We start from the raw sequence: 20,457 nt of genomic DNA on the forward strand, positions 1-20,457 counted from the left end.
CTTCATCCACCTCTGTGAACGATCCTCGAGCCCTGTCTTTATTCCATTTGACCTCTTTCCGCACAGAGCCACTTCCTGCAGTGCGCTCCCGACAATCCGGACTTCCAGGACGTGGACTGTGAGGTGTTCGAGTCTCCCTACCCCATGACCATGGCCCTGTCTGTGCTGGTGACCATCGAGATGTGCAACGCCCTCAACAGGTCATTCTCTCCCCCTCCCTTCTTCCCGGGACGTCCCGTCTTGTGGCTGCTCCATTCCGCTGTTTGTCTCACCCCGAACACCTGTGGGGACCGACGATGTGTGTTCCTTACATGCTCGTCTGTACAGCAGTGAGGACCTGGTCTCGGCAGCCGCGTGCGTGTCAAATTGCACACGCGAAAGGCTTTGTCCTCAACTAGTGGTTAGGTTGCAGGGGACATTTACAGTAAACAAAATTAGTAATTAGAGCAGGTACCAGCTATGCAAACAACATTTACACTCGTCAAATTATCAAAGGCAGGGAGGAATTGTCTTAATTCGTGTTTGCCAGTGTGTCTCCATTAGCATTAAAAGTGTTGGATATAAAACATCTTAATGGAAATTTTAAAATGTTGCTAAATAGAAATTGCTACACTAAAGTTCTGCTGGCAGTATCTTGGCAAGAAACCAAGGTTTATTTCCAATTACAAAAGGGTGTATTAACATTATGGTGCCTGAAAAAAGCCTACACATTACAGAACGCCACTTTGTAAAGGCATCTTATTAGTATTTAGGAGTGACAGCATTTGTCAAGCATTGACTCCAGACGGGTCTTATTGCAGTGCATTGTGGGAAAGTGCCGTAACAGCAGTGTCTTCGTTGCAGTCTGTCCGAGAACCAGTCCCTGCTCCGGATGCCCCCCTGGGAGAATATTTGGCTGCTGGGTGCCATCTGCCTGTCCATGTCCCTACACTTCCTCATCCTCTACGTGGAGCCTCTTCCAGTAAGTCTCTGTTCCTGGTCCTATAGGTGGCTCTGGCAGAGTGCCGAGGGCTCCTCCACGGTCTTGCAGACTCACAACAGCGCACAGACCTGGTGGGGACCCACGTGATCACTTTCCTCTGGGCTCCCAGCCCTGTCCTCCACTGTGCACGAGCCCAGCTGTTAGTGTACCTGTACACAATGACGTTATCTGGACACAGCTCTTTTTGTAACCTTTTATGGATCAGTTGGCTGAACAGCAAAACTTTTAATTAATGCACCTACTACAGCAGGGAGAGAGGAGAACTGGCAGTAATCCAGTGCATCCAATCATGAACTGGGATCAGCAACAGCTGTATTTATCCTGAAGTGAAGACAGTAAATGGAGCGTGTAATGCAAACTGAGCCAGAATTTAGTGTCAAAAGTTCTGCTGTAGCAATCTTCTGCTCTCTAAATAGATATTTAGTGTTTTCAAATAATGATAAAACTCAGAGCTGCACATGGCTTGCTCTCTTGTCCTGTAGTGTGATGGCATTGACAGTTGTACGATTTGGGGAACAACCATTCATTGTCTTCATCTGTTGGGCTCTTTTGAGTGGTCAAGACCACGTCATCATTCACTCACCAGCAAGCCTTGTCCTGGGCCATCCACCCAAACGGCAGTGGCGGGCCAGCTCCAGACTGCTGCACGCTGGAAATGCACGTCCAGTGTTCTGTATCACTCGTGGCCTATTGGGGTAAAGGTTGCACTAGTGGGCTGAGGCACTGAAGGAGCGGAGCTGGAGCCCTGGTGGCAGGGGCGTGTGTGCCAAGCCTGGGTAAGGCCGTGCACGGGCTGCGACTAGACTGGCAGTGTCGGAGTCAAATAACAGACAGTTAGAAAGTGGCAGCTACCATTAAGTAACTGTAGGTTTTCTTTTTACAGAAGATAATATTAGATTGCTACAGTGGTAGTGAGCACTGGTGGTTTTATTCTGGAATGCATTGGAGAATGCGGGTTTTCCATAGTGATATGAGCTACGGAGAATGTTTTTTTAATGTAGCGCAGTAGATTTGATTCCTTATAAAACGACTGCTTTCTCCCACCCACCCCCAATCTCCTCTTTGTCTTCCAGCTCATTTTCCAGATCACTCCCCTGAACGTGACCCAGTGGCTGATGGTGCTGAAAATCTCCCTCCCAGTCATCCTCTTGGATGAGCTGCTCAAGTTCACAGCCCGCAACTACCTGGAGCCCGGTAAAGAGCTGTCCAAGCCTGCGAGCGGCGGCTGCACTCTGTCCGCATGCACTGAGGGCATCTCCTGGCCGTTTGTGCTGGTTTTCTTCCCTCTGATAGTCTGGCTGTACAGTACAGACACTAACGTCTCTGACATGTTCTGGTCATGACTGTTGTAACAGGCTGCTGTGGGTGAATCTTACAAAACCGTACTAAACTAAAACCAATAAAACCACCGTTTTTGTACCTGTCTGAATAAGAGAAACAAAGTTCACCATTCCATCGGCTGTGCGTGTCTGCTGACATGGGTTGGAGAGTTATCGTTGCTTTGTCAGTGAAGTGGTTTTTTTATTTTTTTTATGGATTTCAGATTCTTATCGTCTTGGTGTCTCATTTCAAGTAGAATCCGATAAGTGTTTTTTTCGCCCCTCCCTTCCACAACACAACCGATTCGAGAAAATGTGCATTGACATGTATAGAGATTTAACACTATTTTATGCAAATGTATTTTTTAGTTCTAAAAAGGAGAGCAGGGGGAAAAGAGCAGGTACAGGATTCTGTGTACTAATGTTTTATCGTTTTTTGGTTTAAATTCAGAAACCCTTTGAGCCAATGGACATGCACCATTTAAGTGATGCATCACGAGTGTTTTATGAATGTTTGTTGTCGACAAAAACCAACAATGAAAGCTGCATGTACTGTTCTTGCATGAACAGCTCGTGGGTAATTTTTCTTTGATTTGAAGACATTTGCCATGCTTGTTGTGTGTCACTGTTTTTTTTTGTATTAAATAAGCCAGTTTTTCTGCACTAGGCAGAGCACAGCTACCTCAATACAATTGATATTGCTTCTTTCTAGAGCCCACCCCTCCCATTTTGTCCTTAAGTTTACATCTTGGTAATGTTTGAGGTATGCCTATACTTGCTTGTGCAGAAAACAAGTCCTTCCCTCTGTTTCACAGATGTTTTTCATATCATTTTAAGGATATTTATTTCTGTCTGTTTTATCTGAATGGTCATTCATGGTTTGTTTTTTGGGGGGTGGACATAAAGATGTAAATGCTAACAGTTTCTTAAAAGTTGGGATTAATTCAGAAGTTGAACAAAAAAATGCCCGATTAAATTACGTTTAATTAAAACATTGTTTTTTTTCTTTGAAAAATACACACACCTGAACCTTTAACTAGGCTTTTGTCTTAATTTAGAAGCACTGATGCATCATATCATTGTGATCATTTCTATACAAAGTGTTTAGTGCACATACTTGAATTTATATATAATAAGTGGGTACTTGTGTGATGAGCTGAGCACAAAAACAACGCTGTGATTTGGCCCTTGTTCATTGTGCCTGTTGATTTCCCATAGTCCAGGGTTCAATCAGTAGCCTTTTGCTTGTCTGAACTCTAAAGGCAAAAGGCTTTCTGTTAGAGGACTGTAAATTTGTACATAACACATTACCAAATATTATCTTTGTGTATAATAGGAAAGTTTTAAGGCTTGCCCATCCCATCCCACTAATTCTAGTCTACACCAGGTGTGCTATAGATGATAACCTCCTGTACCTCTGAAGCATGCTTCCTGCAATATCAGGCCAGTACTGCTGTGTTCTTGATTCACAAGTGTTAACAAGCCTAATTGTGCTATTTCCTCCAATGCCTTCCAACGTCTCCCCAACGAAGTGAGTACCACTGCCTGCATGCCCGAAAAGCACCACCTCACTCACTCCATAGCTCCCTGCCAGTATGGGTGTGTCCATTGGGTCCCTGCATTTTCTAGTGGTGTTAAAATAATAAACCACCTAGAGCTCCTTAAAAGTCTTGATGACTTACCCACCAGAAAAGCTTAATGAATTAATTAACTCTTGTCTTTCAGTTCTCATGTGACACTGCTATTGCAAAAACAGTGTTTGTACCATGAAGGTGCACATGTAGAGTGCAGGCTGCGTCCTATAGCCCAGACATCGCTGATTCAAGTCTTGGTAAACATGCTGCTAAAAGCCCCCATTGGTTCTGGGCTTCAGTTGACCAGGTTGGCCATGGTTTGCCATGCAAACATTATCCCATGCCAGCTTGTGGTAGTTTCAGTGTCACCCAGAGTGGGGAAAATAGTGGACAGTTCTGACATGCCATACGTATGGAGAAAAGCATGTACAGTCCTCACCCATACCCCCCTGTTGGTTATTGACAGATACTCATTTTTATTTTTAAATTGATAACCATATTGGACCTTTAAACCTTGAGGTCAGGATCTGACTTCAATCAATACCTTGCAACAAAATTATAATCAGCCCAGATTTAATCGTTAAAAGGAAAATTAAGCATGAAATATTTGCTTCGCCATCAGCTGATAGCTTTACATATTAGACCACATTATTTTAAGAGTGCTCAGAGATGCTGTTCGTGTTTCATGAAACCAGAAAACCTCGCTAATAGAGCTGATTAAAAAAAAAACTCCCACTCAGGTTGTGTGACATTCAGTTGTTCAGTTTTGCAATAGTGGCGTATGATGTGAAAAGGGCTTAAGTATACGGAAGTGGATTTTTAGGGGAAAAGAAGTCTGGGGCTTGATGAGGTCTTTAATATATCGGCATGACGAATGTCCAAGGTTAGATCGACACCGGTGAAATGGAGGTGACTTGTGTAAGCTTCAATCTGGTTCTCCCCCCAGTAATTGAAAAAAAACTCTGTGCAGTTACCGTTACAGGGGTGAGGACTTGTACACAAGTTATTGAATTTTTTTTTAAATCCAAAGCAAGAAAAATTAGCCTGTACTTGGTTGCTCACAGCTCAATGAACTGTTTCTGTAAATGGATTTAAAAATGGCATATCGAGTGCGATTTCAGTGAATCCGATTCTAGATGAAGATAACCCTCTTTCTATAGCATTGTGATGCAGTAAAGGCTATTGCCTGTTGGAAATCAATGGTAAAAGCACCTAGCCTTCACTTTCTAAAATCTATTGTAAATTTTTAAAGCCTGATTCAAGATCAAATGACTACTTTTATAGCTGGAAGCTTAAAATTGTGTCTGTGGTACACCATCCCCAAAGCAAAGAAATGGAATTATATTAAGTGCTCAAATGGACACTCGGAGAAAAGCAGCCTGGAAACCTGATCAGTTTTCATTTAGGACACCTATACTAGAGGTTGTAGTTCAGATGTCACTAACATGGCGGTATTCCCCTTTCCCTGTGTTTCCCAGCATGGTGTTAATGCAAAATCCATTCTAGCCCTTGAGTAGTTCTCCCTGTTTCTGAGGCTTTTTAAGGCTGCTGGATAAGGGGAACTGCTAAAAATAAGCTAAATCATCAGGCAAGAATTTCATGATCACAACAGCATTTTCTGAACTGCAGTTGCTTGCAGTTTGGAAATGCACATGCTAGGTGTGTGTAGGTGTTGGTCTTTTAAACCCCAGCAGTGACACATTTGCTTGCAGGAAATACCATTTATTCCCAGCATAATTTATCCTTCCTATTAAAAAAACTTCCCTTTTTACACCTCCTCTTTAATCCTTCCTAATCTAATGCACCCCTTTACACTAAGCAGCTGGATATTAAAGTCTCTGAAATCAACTATCTCGGGAAACGGCAAACACTCATTACTTTAAAATTTTCTATCAGTAAAATCCCAAACTTTACAAGAAGTAGCACATGAAAGCAAACCTTATTTTTATACATAAATGACTCATTCTGTGTAAATACTGCTTTTTAGTAGAGGGTGACAAGCTCATTTAAGATTTTTTTTCCCCCACCATCTATAGCATTTACACACAGTGGTTCACAAAGCATAAAAAAGGGAATTGTATTAACTCAGAACTCTGTCCAGTCTTGTTGTATAATGTTTGTTGCTTGTTACACTACTGATTCATCTTTTTTTCTTTTCTCTCTACAGCAAGAGAACTGGTGTAACTCCAGCTTCTCTTTTAAAACTCTTTGCAGAAATGTAAGGTTTTGTTTTAGTGTTGTGCATGTGTGTTTTGAGCAGCACCACATCTACCAAGACCTGCATGTATAATATGTGCAAACAAAAATATATACATAAAAATGGAAACTGTTTTTTTTTTAAATGGACAAAAAAGGTGTGTAACTACATAGGAGACGCAGAAATGAAACTGTGCAAATCATCTTTAAGAACTGGGGGCAACTCTCAGGAGAAGCCCTTGGACATCACTGCATGAAGGCGAAGCCTTGCTTAGCCTCAAAACCTTAACGAAGATGTAAGGAGTTTTCATGCCAACTTTTTAAACACTTCTGTGTAAAATGTCATAGTTTTATATAATTGTACAATATACTGTAACGCATGTTCTCCAGTTGTAAGTAGCCAAAAACTGTATTTTATCTGAAGTTTATAACAAGCTATGTACAATATCGCTAAGTGCTATATATATAAAATTCCATGAGAAGGTAGTACAGATGTTGAATGTTAAAGCTCAAAACCATTATTTCATTTCATGATCCGATACTTTTCCTAAGGAAAGCTTTTTTCCGAGTGTGCAGAATAACCGACTAGGCCTTTTTTTGTTTTGCACTGTAATAATGTAACTATTATTTAAATAAGATATTGCAATAGCTGGGCAGGCATTGGTGCAACAGAACTGTGGTGCAAACATACTGAAACAAGCAGTCAGATCCTTTAACGGCAAGTCTGAACCCTGAGCAACTGTAATAAGGCAGTGCTGTTTTTTTCAGTAATGATTGTTAAAATGCATCACGTGACTTATGGTTTCAGGTAAATAAAAGAATTCTACCAGACCCTTGCGTGTGGTATTTGATGCGTTTCTGCGGCAGAACTTTTAAGTGAGGGAAAAAAAAAATCACTTCGTTACAGCCAACCACTTTGAAATATTCAGTGTTTGGTTTTTCTGTTCTGCACCCTGGGGGAGAATGAGGTGTAGGCAGACCCCCCCCCCCCCGACTTCACCACCGTCCTGCCACTCATCCTCTAACAGCACGTTACCAAGTCCTTCAGAGACGGCAGCACAAGCCCACAACCACACAGGAGACTGCAGGGGTCCCTCTGGCACCAAACGCCAAGGAAGCCCTGCCTGACTAACCCCACCGTAACCTTGCCGGTGGACTCCACTTCTAGAACCAGAGGCACAGTTGGCTAGTGGCTTGAACCCGTGAGCATATATCTCACCCCCTGTATTAGCAAGGACCTTAGCCAGAAGAGAACTTAAGCAGTCAAATGCTGCTTAACGTGATAGCCATAATTATAATTATGAATGAGATGCAAAACAAAGGCATGGGGACAAAGTCACTACAGTGCACAGTATGCACCACACATGACTTGTAAAATGAGACAGCGGTGAAGATGGAGACTATGGATCCTTATGATGCCCTGATCCAATTCAATTGCAGCTGCACTGTTACGGACAACACCATTCACAGCATTTAAAACAAAGGCGATTGCTTTCTGTACACAGAATATAGACTGGTTTCTTGCTCCCTCTTTAAACAAAAGATAAAATGGTTTAGCCTAGAAGGCTCAAATCCGCTCCTATATAGCAACAGGAACTTCTGAGTTTAATTACAGTACAGTTCTTAAGATTCACAGACACCAAAAGTAATGTGATTGTATAGAGTCAGGTATCAAATTTGCAGCAATATTTATCCAAATCTACATCTGTTTTAAGCAGTGAAAGAACATTTAGAAGGTAGTCTGTAAGTGTCTATAAGAACTAAAATATGGATTTGATGCCAGATATCCCAGTAATATAAGTTTACTCTACTAATAATGCACTTTTATTTTAAACATAACAATTAAAGTTACACATACAAAGTTTAGCCAGTTTCTTTCAATGAACTTCCTACTTTCAACTTTTTCTTTTTATAATATACAGAAGTTAAGAGGTTATATTTCACATATGACCCCAGTGTTCATCAACATCTTGAACCAAGTGTGAAAGGTAGTCATCAAAAGTCCAGGTTCTCTTTCATTACGCTGCATTGCAGCTCATTAAGACATTTGTTGTGGGGAGGGGTATACTAAACTGAACCACCTATTGAATAACTTAATCAAGGTGACTGACCATGATCTATTTAAAGTTTCTTAAGAAGCATAAAACCCAAAGGACTGGGTCTCTCCCAGACCATGGTTGGAGACCACTAGTTTACCAGGACTGCAACACAAAAAAAAAATACAGTATGAACATTTTTTAATCATTTATTAAACACCAATTTGAAAAAAAAAAATCCCACATTATTAATTATAGAACTCCACCTAAAGCTACAGTACACCAGTGCCTTAGAACAGGTATTCACTTCTGGTCCTGGTCTAACTGTCAATCTATCACCCTGGATTCTAAATAACTCCAATTGTTCGCTCACTGGGTCTTTCCTTCTTAAGGATTTTGAGTTACCTGAGAAACCTGGTGAATTTTGGCCCTCCAGGACCAGGAGTGAATATTAATGCTTTAGAAAGACAGCTTGTTTCAGGGAGCATCATTTTCATCATGAACACTCTAATTAGGCAACATCTTAGAGCAGATCCACCACCTGAAATCAGCATTCCCTCTTTCCTGCTTGTTAGTAACTGAGCTTAATGGCCAAGACATTTATATTAAATGCATTTTCTAAGCAGCCCTACGCTCTACTTGTCAAACGAATTAACATTGATGAGAAAAATAAAATCTATTTCTGCCCAGGTTCCCTGACAGGTTTATAAGCATCACTCAGACCAATTCCACCCACAGTATGGTTTCTCCAATTAGAAACCAAACTGTGATTTTCAGTACCTAGAACAGCAGCAGAAAACAAGAGTGGGTGGCAGGTGTGAAACCGAGACAGTGTAATCGATGACCAACCCTGCTGCTGTAGTGGCTGGGCCACAGTTGCACAGGTTTGATCTTCTGTCGTGATGCCAGGAGCTGGGCAAGATTTAGATGTCAGTCATTCAGCTGTGTTGACTGCATGCAAACATGAACATGGTATTCCTAAAGTGGAGCAGGAAGGGGCGGTACTTGATTGCACTTATTCAAATAAAATGATCCTACGGTTGTAAAACCAGAAGACCGACGCAATGGGTTCTGATGCGCACTCAGAATACTGCACTTTGGAACAATGACAAACACATGCACAAATAAAACCACTCCCCTTGCACACATACTGGAGCAGTGGTTCTTAACCACTTGGAGGAGCAGTCTCTCCTCTTGGGGTTTTACTCAGCCAAGTTGTTAATCACAAGGCTTTTCAATTGGGGCATACCTGTAAATTCGCTTTCACAGCTTAAAAGGTCAAACTGGATTGGCAATTGATGAACCTTGTAGCAGAGTGATGAAGTCAGTCATCAATTTAGAGCCCTGCAGGAATTAAAAACATCAGACAGGGTCCCTCCAGGACCAGGTTTGGGAACCATTACAACAGATGGCTGTGATCTCCATTGTCCAATAGAAGGAGCACAATACATCCTTAGTGCATCAAGTCTGGTTGACAAAAGTAGTTGAAGGGCTGGTGAATGTTGGCATTGTCCGCAGAAGTCAACTTACTTTAAAAGCAGCCTATATATCAATTGCACAATAATGGTCAACAAATGGGGTGCACTCAATGTTCTGGAAATAACTATGTATAAAGGAGCAAATATAATAGGGGAAAGTGGGGCTATGGAAAACAGGTGTCAGGGGTATGTGCAAATTTTGTACTTTAATTTATTTTTTATTAATCTTACACATGCCTGCAAATCACAGAAATGTGAAACGGTCACAGAATACAGATACAGTAAAAGTCTGCTCATGACCATTGTTTTGTCAGGATTCTGGATGAAGATGGGACCTAAAGGATGATTAAAAAAAAAAACTCCTGCCTTAATTACTACTGCAACACTAAGTTGCAGTCTTCCTGTAACCCACATAAAATAAAAAATATTCTGATAAATTTTAAAAATATAATCCTCTTACAACAATGCAAAAACATACTATATCTCAAATAAAATAATCCCAGCTCACCAAAAAAAGACAACCACTCAATTATCACCCAACTCTACACATCTTTGTTGTGTTCTTTGCCTCTCTACCATTCCCACCTGCTAAATCCTGTGTTAGGAGCCACAATCATTTGGGTTAACTCTTTATGGTGTGAAATACAGACATAGCTTGGGGATTTTCAGTTCAGACCTACCAAAGACAGCCCTACAAAGAACAAGCCAGGCATAAATAAAAAAATGAAGAACGATCCAAATCAGTTCTCACAGTTCTAGCTATAGGATTGCCTTTTCTGACTGTTTTCATAATAAGGCTTAACGCATTCCTTGCCCCATCATAAGAAAACAAAAACACGATTTCAGATCAAGAAAAGCGTACTAGAAATTCCTCAGAGACGGGAAGTTCAGAGGTCATTATCCAATACAGTTCTTTCCCATTTTTAACCTAATTAAAAATAATCTGGATTCTCAAACCGAACAATACTGAACAAGTTGACCTGAACCTTATAATATTTCAAGCAAGCTAATGTCACTGCCCTGCCGTCTGTCCTGGACCGCTCGTACACTTGGGTAGGAAGGCCACTGGTGCGCCTGACACTGAGCAGGTGGTGGTAACCCCCCCTGTGAGACAGGCGGGGGGGGGGGGGGGGGGGCAACTCTCTTTGCTCCAGGGGCAGTAATTCTAAAGCCACCCTCTCATCACAGACACTGACAGAAACGCACACAGCTCACACTCAACCACCGAGCACAGGCGGCAGACGAGCCGCGAGGCCGCGCGAGGCCCCGGCCGGTCACTGCATGCCGAACCACTGCTCCTGGTCCGCCCACTGCGCCGCCTCGCTGTCGCTGCCCTCCAGGTCCCCGTCCTCCCCGCTGCCCTCCATGTCGTCCACGTCCTCTTCGGCCGTGGCCTCGGTGGGGCTCTCCTCCTTCTCCATCTTCTGCATCCCTTCCAGGGACTTCTGGTCATTGGGGTCCAGGCTGCAGGGACACACAAGCACGGGCTCTCATGCTCTTGTGCTGCTGTCTGCGGGGGAAAGCTCAAGAGTGTGGAGCCCGATTCCCACACAAACAGACCACACGTCAGCTACTGGCTCGTATACTTCAGCTCCACTAAAAAGCTGTAAAGCATGATCCATGCCGTGTTACCTGCAAGGTCAAGAATCTGAGCGTACCAGTCATGCACTATTGATCACTTGTATTGAAATGTCTCCTATTTTTTAACAGTATTATCCATTTATGAGGGGATCAGATCCAGTTTTGGTTAATTTTTTAAGAAAAAAAGCACATTTAATATTGATCGTTTAGAAGAAACAAATATTTTAAGATTCAGAGTCATCATTTGTTCACAGGAAATGCCTCTACAGTCTGTCATTTCCCTCTGGTGTCATTGTGAAAGGCCACCACTAGGGGACACTGCCTGACGTGCGACAGTAAATGATGCAAAATTACAAAAAGCACCACAGGCACGTTTACTTCTTTAGAGATGTGTTGGTCAAACGTCCTGTGACCTTGTTTTGAACAGATAAGAACGATAAAGGAAGTAGCCATGAAAAACTTATTCCCTGCTAATAGCAGCAATGTTTGAAATGTTCTCGGCATCAAAAGCAAAACAAACAAAATTCACAGTTGCAGGAATTAAACCCGAACTGGGTCACAAACATTGACAATAAAAATGTAAATTTAAACAAAAATTACTTTAGAGCTACTTACCTCAGAGCAATGCTATATTGGTCCATAGCCTCCTGATAATCATTCACTGCAACCAGAAAGTCACCCAGAATCCTGTGCAGCACACAGTCACTCTGATTAGCCAAGGCGTTTCTCAGAAGAGCAATACCTTCCTCGTATTTCTGTTCCCGACCTAAAACAAAGGGAAAACAAAGACTGATAAACAACTTAATATGACATAATCTACTTTCAGCATTCTTGACTACTCTAGAAGTTTTGTAAACTTCTGTCTAGTCATTACACAGTACTGCATTACTTTGCTACAGAGCTCTGTAATAGTGACACGATGGCAAAACACTTTGCTGAGAAAATTTGCTTTACTAAAAACAGAAAGGAGGAATGTAGACAGTACCGCAATCTGGAAAGTAACATTATGCACTTCAAATTTAAGTTCCTCCTTCTTTACCTCAGTTCTGAGCAACACTAACAGTCCATCCTGAAAGGGTTTTTTTTTTTTAGCTGACACTCACTCAGCAGCTCTGCTTTCTTCACGACAGCCTTGATGTAATCTGGTCTCTGGGCTAAAGCCTTGTCCAGCAGTGTCTTGGCTTTCTCCTGGGTCATGGGGTCCTCCAGGCACACTGTGGCCAGGATAGTCAGGGTCTGAGCATTGGCACCAAGAGTCTTGTAGATGTTGTTGGCCATTCCCATTGCTTCCCGAATGCCGTTCGATGCCAGATAGCAGTCAATCAAACCTGGAGCATCCGCATTTAAAATAAAGAATGAAGATTGAAAAAAAGAATCTGAATCTGTTTACATGCAGACAGGATAGACAGGTCATCGGTGCTGTTCACTAGACAACCGTTGATTTCTGAGGTCATTGCGTGTCCTTTAAGGAAATGGACTAGAACTGAAAGTACAGATACATGCACTATAAAGACAGCTAAAATTGTATTATACTCATATTCAAGTCTGAAGGTAACCTCTAATTATCAGAATACTGAAGTGTTCATTATAAACATGATAAATAATACATTTTTAAGTGACAGATCTTGATTCAACATCCATCTGGGTGTTAGTTAAGGAGATGATGTCAGTTAAGGCTCATGACGAATACATTGTGTCATAAAGACATTTGTTGTATCTAATGCATTGAGACAAACAGGTTACCGTTTCGCAAAATGTAAAAGTCCTTGCACAACCACGCCACAAGCCTTGAACCCCTGCATGACCACCTGCACCAGACCCTGCACGTAGTACAAGTTAAAGTTGCTTGATGCAGGTCCATGCAGGTCTTCTCCATCCTGTGCTCGAGTCTCAGTCAGTACAGTTCAGTTCTCTCCGCCAGGCTGCGGCAGCAGTAGCGAACAGGCCTTGCCTTCGTAGCAGTCCAGGCGGCAGGGCGCGAGCCGCATGGCTTCCCGGAAGTGAATGATGGCCTCCTGCACACGGCCCATGTTGCGCAGCGCCGCCCCCTTCAGCAGCAGGGCCTGCACGCTGTTGCTGTTCAGCTGGATGGCCTTGGCACCCAGATAGAGTGCCCGCGAGTACCGCTTACTGTAGAAACTGTGGCACCTACATTCACACAGAACAGAGAAAACACTGATCAGCGGACTTTATTCACAGCAAGACAGCCAAGGAGTGACTTGGATGCCGTAACTCAGGTACGCTTGTACTGATCATCCAGGAGGTTAATAGTGGAAATTTGATCACAAAGTGTTTCTTGGAGTAAATCCATTCATCCAACTTTAAACCATTTTATTTGATACGTCGTCAGGGGTAGCCGGAGCCTATCCTGGCTAGCAAAGGATGCAAGGCAGGACAGACCCTGGATGGGACACCTGTCAAATCTCAGGACACAGACACAAACACACACTCACACCAGGACCAATTGACCCACATGTCAATTAACCTACCAGTATGTCTTCGGACTGTGGGAGTAAACCAGAGCACCTGGAGGAAACCCAAACGAACAGGGAGAGAACATACAAACTCCATGCAGATAAAAGCTCCAAGAATTGAACCCAGGGCCCCAGTGCTACAAGGCAGCAATACTAGACACTACACCACCATGCCACCCCCTTGGGAGGAAATGCCAAACCTAAATGCCCACTCTACTTGAACAACAGATCAAATCAAAAGAAAAATCAAAGGACTGCAACAGTAAGTAAAATCAGTAACTGTACATTTTGTCTCTCACAGGTGTACATCATAACACAGAAGATGCCTTATCAATGTTGATATCAATTGCATCTTCCAAAACAGTGTTTGTGGCATTACAATACTGGTGTGACCAGTTAAGAAGCATTTCCTGTTTCAAGTGCATCTCTTCATAGTTTATAACCAGAGCTGGCAGTAGAGGAGAGAGGCAACAAAGCCTCTCCACTCACTGGCTAATAAAGAGTCAAGTGCCCCCACAGTGTCGCTGTAGACCAGAAATCAAACTCAGGATCCTGCAGCTGGTAGGCAGCTGTGCTGAACTTTCCCAAAACACTCACCCAGATATGACCCAGGGCTCAGCATGCTGGTCAGAGATATTGAACAGTCTTCCGCCCAAGATCTCCACATCCTCCAGGTGTCCCTCACGAGCCATTAGGTACCCATAGACATCCATCCCTAATAAGAAAAACAACATGATGGCCAAGAAGGAAAGTAACAGGGAATAAGTACCTGGAACTAATGTAACTCACATTCTAAAGGAAACAAGCTCAGAATATCTTACATTTTCTTACATGTACATTTCCATGCACATTCAGTAGGAAATCAAGCATTAAGCCTTGAGACATGGCGCTGAAATTAACATCTAATGCAACAGATAGTTGCAGGAGATTGTATGTAAACAGCAATTACAATGTGTAAATGTGAGAGACAGTTTGGGTGTGAGTGCTTTATGGCTCATCTCAAAGAAACCTTGAGCATGTGAATGTATATTTAAAGGAACGACGTGAGAGTGTGAAGTGGATGGCCTTAGAGGAAGAGTCTGCATGGTTGTCTTTCCTGTGCTGGTCTGAAGTCTGAAGAGGTGAGCCGTAACGGATTAAGGAATCATTTGGGGAAGCACAAAAAGAAAAATTTATATTAAAAGAAACAAAACGTAGTACTGCAAAGAGTACAGTCTGTTACCTTTTATCAAGTAGGGATCCAACATCTGAGCCTGTTCAAACTTAAGAATTGCATTTTTAGTGTCCCCGGCTCTGAAGTACAGATCTGCCAGGCTCACTAGCAAATCAGCATTGTCACGCAACAGAGATTTCTTCTCCAGGGAGCTTAGCAAAAGAAAGGGTATCATTAGAAGGCTTAGTAACATATCCTACAGTTTTTAATGGTACATGCTGTACAGTGTCATCAGCAAAAAATAAATGCCAATGCTCTCATCACACAAATTTCAGACATCCTACATCTTAACATTTTGTCTTGAAAATGTCACTCTTAAACTTCTTTATGCAGCAATCTTTAGATATTCGGATCACTGAACAGAAAATCAACATGAGTCACACTTTAACTCATTCTTTACTTCATTAAAATCCCTATGTCTAATAAATGTTTGCTAAATATAAAGGAATTGTGTATTGAAGTTCCGTAGCACTTTGCATACAATAATAATAATTCCTTACACTTATACAGCTTTTTCTTAACACTCCTCTCTAAGCGCTTTACAGGTAATGGGGACTCCCCCCACCAGCCAAAGTGCACCAGAACGCTCACCACACACCAGCTATCAGATCCACTGCAGTACTACACACTACCATTGCTTCTTTAGGGGCTATATCTGCACCACCATCAATTGCCACTAGGTGGTACCTTTTGACACTTTTTGGATTTGATTTTTAAATATGAAGATGGGAAAAGAAAAATGCCATGAAAAATTAACAAACAAAACCAATGCTAATACTTTTTTTAAAGAACAACAACTCAAGAAATCAAGCAAAGTTTGTCAAAATCTCTTCATCATGAAAAAACATACATTGTAAAAACTGAATTACTTCCGTTTGATATTTAATAGTAATACTTGACCACTGGTTCTGTACAAGTGTTCTAAATTGAGAATTTAAATTGCCATTTATTTATCTTTGACAGCTAATTGGAAAATAAGATTTAAAGGCAGTTTACCTAGTATCTTCTTTCAGTAAAAGGATTTCTTCATTTTATGGAAAACAACTGGCAATCAAACTTTAAAAGTATAAAAATTAACAAATGTTATTTACAAATGTTATTTTCTAAATAACACTTGCCAACTATTTTTTTCATTTGTAATAACATGAACTGTTTTGCCAATACTGGAACAAGTTTATAAAGGCTAAGACTGCTTCTAGGTATAGCAGTTCTTTATTTAGTGAAGGAAAGAGTTAGCACTGTTTTCTGAAGATCACTACAATCTAAAACTACAATCTAAAAGGAACAGAATTTGCCTGTCGTAAAGTCTTGTGGGAGTATGGAAAAAGCTACTCAGTCACATTGAGTGAATGACCTCCTCTAGTTTGGAACTTTTTTATGTCTCACCAGATAGTATTGATGGCTCTCAGGTTGTCCCCAGCATGTGAAAAAGCATAGGCCTTTATCCACACAGAAAGCCAGTCTAGGTTGGGGATGCTCTGAATCACGTCCATGGTCATTGATGCGACTTCTGCTCCTTTGACAGACAGGGACAGCAGACCTGCAAAACACACCGACCTTCAATCTAGGAAACAACATGAAGCAGAACCATGTACGCCGCTGACTCTAGTTATAACCTGGCATTACCTGATGTTTTAAAAAATAAAAAAGATGATGGATTTCCTTGAGCTGGAGACATGCAAGCGTCAACTAAATATCTAAGGAGAGTTCCAGTATTCCACTAAAGCAAAACACTTATGGCATCTTGTAAGATATTTTGCAGGATTCATTTGACCGTCTTCATATAAAAACTCCATAAATGATTAACATTTTGGTCTAGTTTACCTTTTTGTAAAAAAAATGATGTCCTATATTTCCTTGCACTAAGTTTTCTTTGCTCTGGAATTTGGCAAGTGGTGGACTGCAATGTGTACCTAAGCACCATTTATCAGTGATAATTCATTTAGAAGGAATAAATGGTAGCATGCTAGGGTAGCATTATAGTTGGGGGTTATATACTTTTCATACAGAAAAACAATGCACTACTTCAATATTCTGACTTTAAGGGTACACTGAAAATATTACTGGCACATTTTCTTTACATGGCTGAAAATGTAAACTACTCCACTTTTTACATAGTTTTAATTAAAAAGGGTACTATGTTTCAAACCAAAGAAAAGCAATACAAACTAGAGTTTAAATCTTGAATTCTATTTAGGTCAATTTTAGCCTTAAAAGCTAAGGGAAAATGTGCATTAGGTATAACAAAAGTATTCAGTCAAAGCAGAGTACACACACACACACTACAGAATCCTTACTAGTGCAAAAGCTTGCAAATCTAACTTCCCTCTCAAAAACTGGCCATTTCTAACTTGCAAAAACAGACATTTTGCAAGCTAAATATCTTTAAGCAGCTAGGGGAGATGGAATGGTATACCATGTGAAAACAAACTACATATTAAAAGGAGTACCGATAATAGCATCAAGAGCGAGAGGACACTGTCTCAGAACTTCTTTATAGCTGGTTACTGCTGAGCGCTCTTGCCCAGCTTTCCTGTACAAGTTAGCCAGCATCATGTTGATCTGAAAATAAAAAATACACACTGCTGAGTGATTTCAACATCTGAGCTCAGCTATACAACATATCAAACACCGATTCTAATGAGTATTTTAAATAGCATGTTTAGTGTAGGTAATTTGCACTCTTTTATGAAAACAGAACATTCCTAAGCAATCAATGCACTGATTTGCATGCAGACATTTTTATGGCGCTAGAAATAAACACTACTATTCTAAACAGAAATACAAATAACCATTTGCCAAGATTAAAGAGTTTACAAAACTTAGAAGACATAAATACATGCAGTATATATTGACATTTATTGAGCACAACACTACAGCTAACCTTTGGCGTTCTCTGCCTTGATGGAATCCCATCCAGCACTGCAATGGCATCTTTATCCAGCTTGAGAATGGTGTAGCACTCTGCAATTTTATACTTCACCTCAATCTCAGATGGAAGGCTCTAAAAACAAGATACAGTATGCGGACTCTTTATCACTCTCAATTTAACCTGGAGGCTAAAAATTCTAGATTTTATTTTTATTGTCTTCTGGCGTTTGTCAATTTTGAAGTCAATTCACCTTTTATACCACGTTAATTTGAAATTACTATTCTAGAAGCAAATAATTTCATCTTGTCACACTAAATACTTGAACAAGAGCTCTGTGTTGCTCATGCACAATTTAGATTTGCATCAATATATATATATATCTTACCTATCTTTCACTATAATGCAAACTTAAAAATCCAGTTAATTTTAAAGCATTCATGTGATTACCGGGACCAAATGGACCACCCTGCCTGGGTAGATCTTTTATCTCTGTGTGACCAGTTAAATGGTACCTAAAACTCTTAGGAACAAGTAATAGGTTTATTCCATGCTGAAAAAAAGAAGAAAGAGAACACAACATTTCGGCCGTGGAGGTTACGACGATTATGCAGCGACGACATCGACTTCGAGAACCAAGCCCTCGAAATGTACTCATTTTTCATCAACAGAGGATACCCCAGCAGTGTGATTGACAGGGCCCTTGCCCGAGCCAAAAACACCCCCCGGACCATCAACCCGATCAGGAACTCCCGCCGTAACAACCGCATTCCTTTGGTGCTTCCTTACCACCCTAACACACTTCCTATCCCCAGGACCATTAACCACAACTTTTCCATCCTACAGGATGATCCCTCCATTGGGGCCCTCTTTTCTGATCGCCCTATCATCTCATATCGCCGACCACCTAATCTGCGTAACCTCCTTGTTCACAGCTCCCTTGACCGCCCTCAACAACCAACCACACCAGGCACTTTCCCTTGCAACAGAGCTCACTGTATCACCTGCAAATACACAGCCACCACCACACTCATTCAAGGCCCCTCAGGACAATTCCGGATCACCCAGACAGCATCTTGTACCTCCAGCAACCTTATTTACTGTATCTCTTGCAGTAAATGCCCAGCCATCTACATTGGAAAAACAGGAAGGAGACTCGGAGACCGTTTCAGAGAACACGTCAGGGGTGTAAAGATTAAAGATCTCTCCAAGCCCATTGTTTCTCATTTCACCTCTGACGGCCACGACCACTCTAATCTCTCCGTCTGTGTTCTCAAAGACGGTTTTCCGAACTCATACATCAGAAAGACCACCGAAACTAAAATTATTCTGCAGCTAGGATCACACCTTCTCCCTTCCCTTAACGACAGACTACTGTTCTTTTAAATTTTCTCCATTCATTGGAAGTTTCATTTCACACCTCTCTGCACCCATTCTGACTTCACACCTCTTGATTGGCCTCTCTTTCTGTCCCCTGCTCCCGCCTCTCACTCCTCCTCCCTCCCAACCTTTGTTCTCCCGCTACTTTACCTTTGCCTACTGCCCTGTCTCTCTCACACCTGAAGAAGGCTCCACGGCCGAAATGTTGTGTTCTCTTTCTTCTTTTTTTCAGCATGGAATAAACCTATTACTTGTTCCTTTGCAGCCTACGCATGCTGACGCAGCTACCCACCTGAACCTAAAACTCTTAGTCAAGTAAACAGTATGTACCTGTCCTTGCAGAGAGGATGCATTGCTCCCAGCAGAGGTCCTTACTTTAGAGGTCTTGCTCAACACTTTCTTCTGCTGCAAAGCCATGCTGTACTTGCAAGCTGCATTCCGGTACTCCTTATCATGGAACAGGGCATCCGCGTGGTACACCAGCAGCTGGTATTTCTGCGATGGGGAAAACAGCTCCCTGGAAAATAACATTTGCATGCACATCAAACAATTCATGGATTGAACGAAATCTAAAACGCAGCTGCAGGAAATGGCTCATTAATATAGGTAATGCATACTATAGACACTTCTGCAAAAGAGCTCAACAAAAGCAGTGAAAAGAGTTTGGTCTACTCTGGTGCTGTACTCTATGTTGAGTAAATCCCAACATTTACATTGTTTTTTTTTCTTTTCTCTCAAATAATTTGCATAAATTATTTACAACTATAAAATGATTTGCTTTTGAATGGATGTACTCATTCCCTTGTCTACGTCCGACTTATATTCTATTCTCGTTTTTGCATGAGTGCAGTAGTGCATGCGGCGTACCACTTTATCACTTGTTTTGAGCACTTTCGTTACACTATAATAGTGAGGTATCATATTTAATGGAGCTCACACATCTCCGTTAAGGGTTTAAAACACGTTTTCAAAAAACTGTATTGATAAAAGGTCCAAATATACTACATATTCTATGCAGAGGAGTTGGTCCAGAACCTGTCAACGAAACGAAAGGTACATACGGGTTGTTGTTACTCATTGTAAGTAACAAACTGCTCAATATCCTGACATTGGAGTGGAGTCCGGCGGCTGCCATCTCTCGAACGTGATCTATAACGTTCATTTTTTTAGTAATCGTGGTTTGCAAAGACAAAACAACGGACAAAAATAATCAAAACAGCTTTCGTTGAACCCTCCCGATAAACTTCTCCCTTATTGCATCAAATATGGCGCCTCTGAGGTCTTAAATAGTGGGTCCTTTCAAACGCTGCCTTCAACTGGCCTCTTTAAAATTGTATTTGTTTTCCTCGCCACAA

At 41.5% G+C, this 20,457-nt stretch overlaps 2 protein-coding genes across 2 annotated transcripts in view; one reads left to right on the plus strand and one right to left on the minus strand.

The window, feature by feature from the left end:
- LOC148819178 (sarcoplasmic/endoplasmic reticulum calcium ATPase 2a) overlaps nucleotides 1-3,293 on the plus strand; it is a 46,510-nt gene extending 43,217 nt beyond the window's left edge. Inside the window, exons 18-20 of the mRNA XM_088936117.1 lie at nucleotides 67-200; nucleotides 844-961; nucleotides 2,056-3,293. Coding sequence (XP_088792243.1) covers nucleotides 67-200; nucleotides 844-961; nucleotides 2,056-2,325 — 522 coding nt within the window. The 3' untranslated portion in view covers nucleotides 2,326-3,293. The remainder of the gene's footprint in view (nucleotides 1-66; nucleotides 201-843; nucleotides 962-2,055) is intronic.
- A 5,007-nt stretch (nucleotides 3,294-8,300) lies between these two features.
- Nucleotides 8,301-20,393, minus strand: anapc7 (anaphase promoting complex subunit 7). Its single transcript, XM_088935895.1, has 11 exons — nucleotides 20,164-20,393; nucleotides 19,433-19,619; nucleotides 17,738-17,857; nucleotides 17,304-17,415; nucleotides 16,240-16,393; nucleotides 14,863-15,005; nucleotides 14,238-14,355; nucleotides 13,118-13,314; nucleotides 12,270-12,494; nucleotides 11,782-11,932; nucleotides 8,301-11,049 (listed from the first exon to the last, which is right to left on the minus strand). Exons 1-11 carry the CDS (start codon nucleotides 20,262-20,264, stop codon nucleotides 10,860-10,862), a joined length of 1,698 nt encoding a protein of 565 aa, XP_088792021.1. The 5' UTR covers nucleotides 20,265-20,393; the 3' UTR covers nucleotides 8,301-10,859.
- Nucleotides 20,394-20,457: the final 64 nt, after the last annotated feature.

This window comes from Atractosteus spatula, chromosome 17 (genome assembly GCF_055471065.1).
Source record: "Atractosteus spatula isolate fAtrSpa1 chromosome 17, fAtrSpa1.hap1, whole genome shotgun sequence".
Taxonomy (NCBI): Eukaryota; Metazoa; Chordata; class Actinopteri; order Semionotiformes; family Lepisosteidae; genus Atractosteus; species Atractosteus spatula.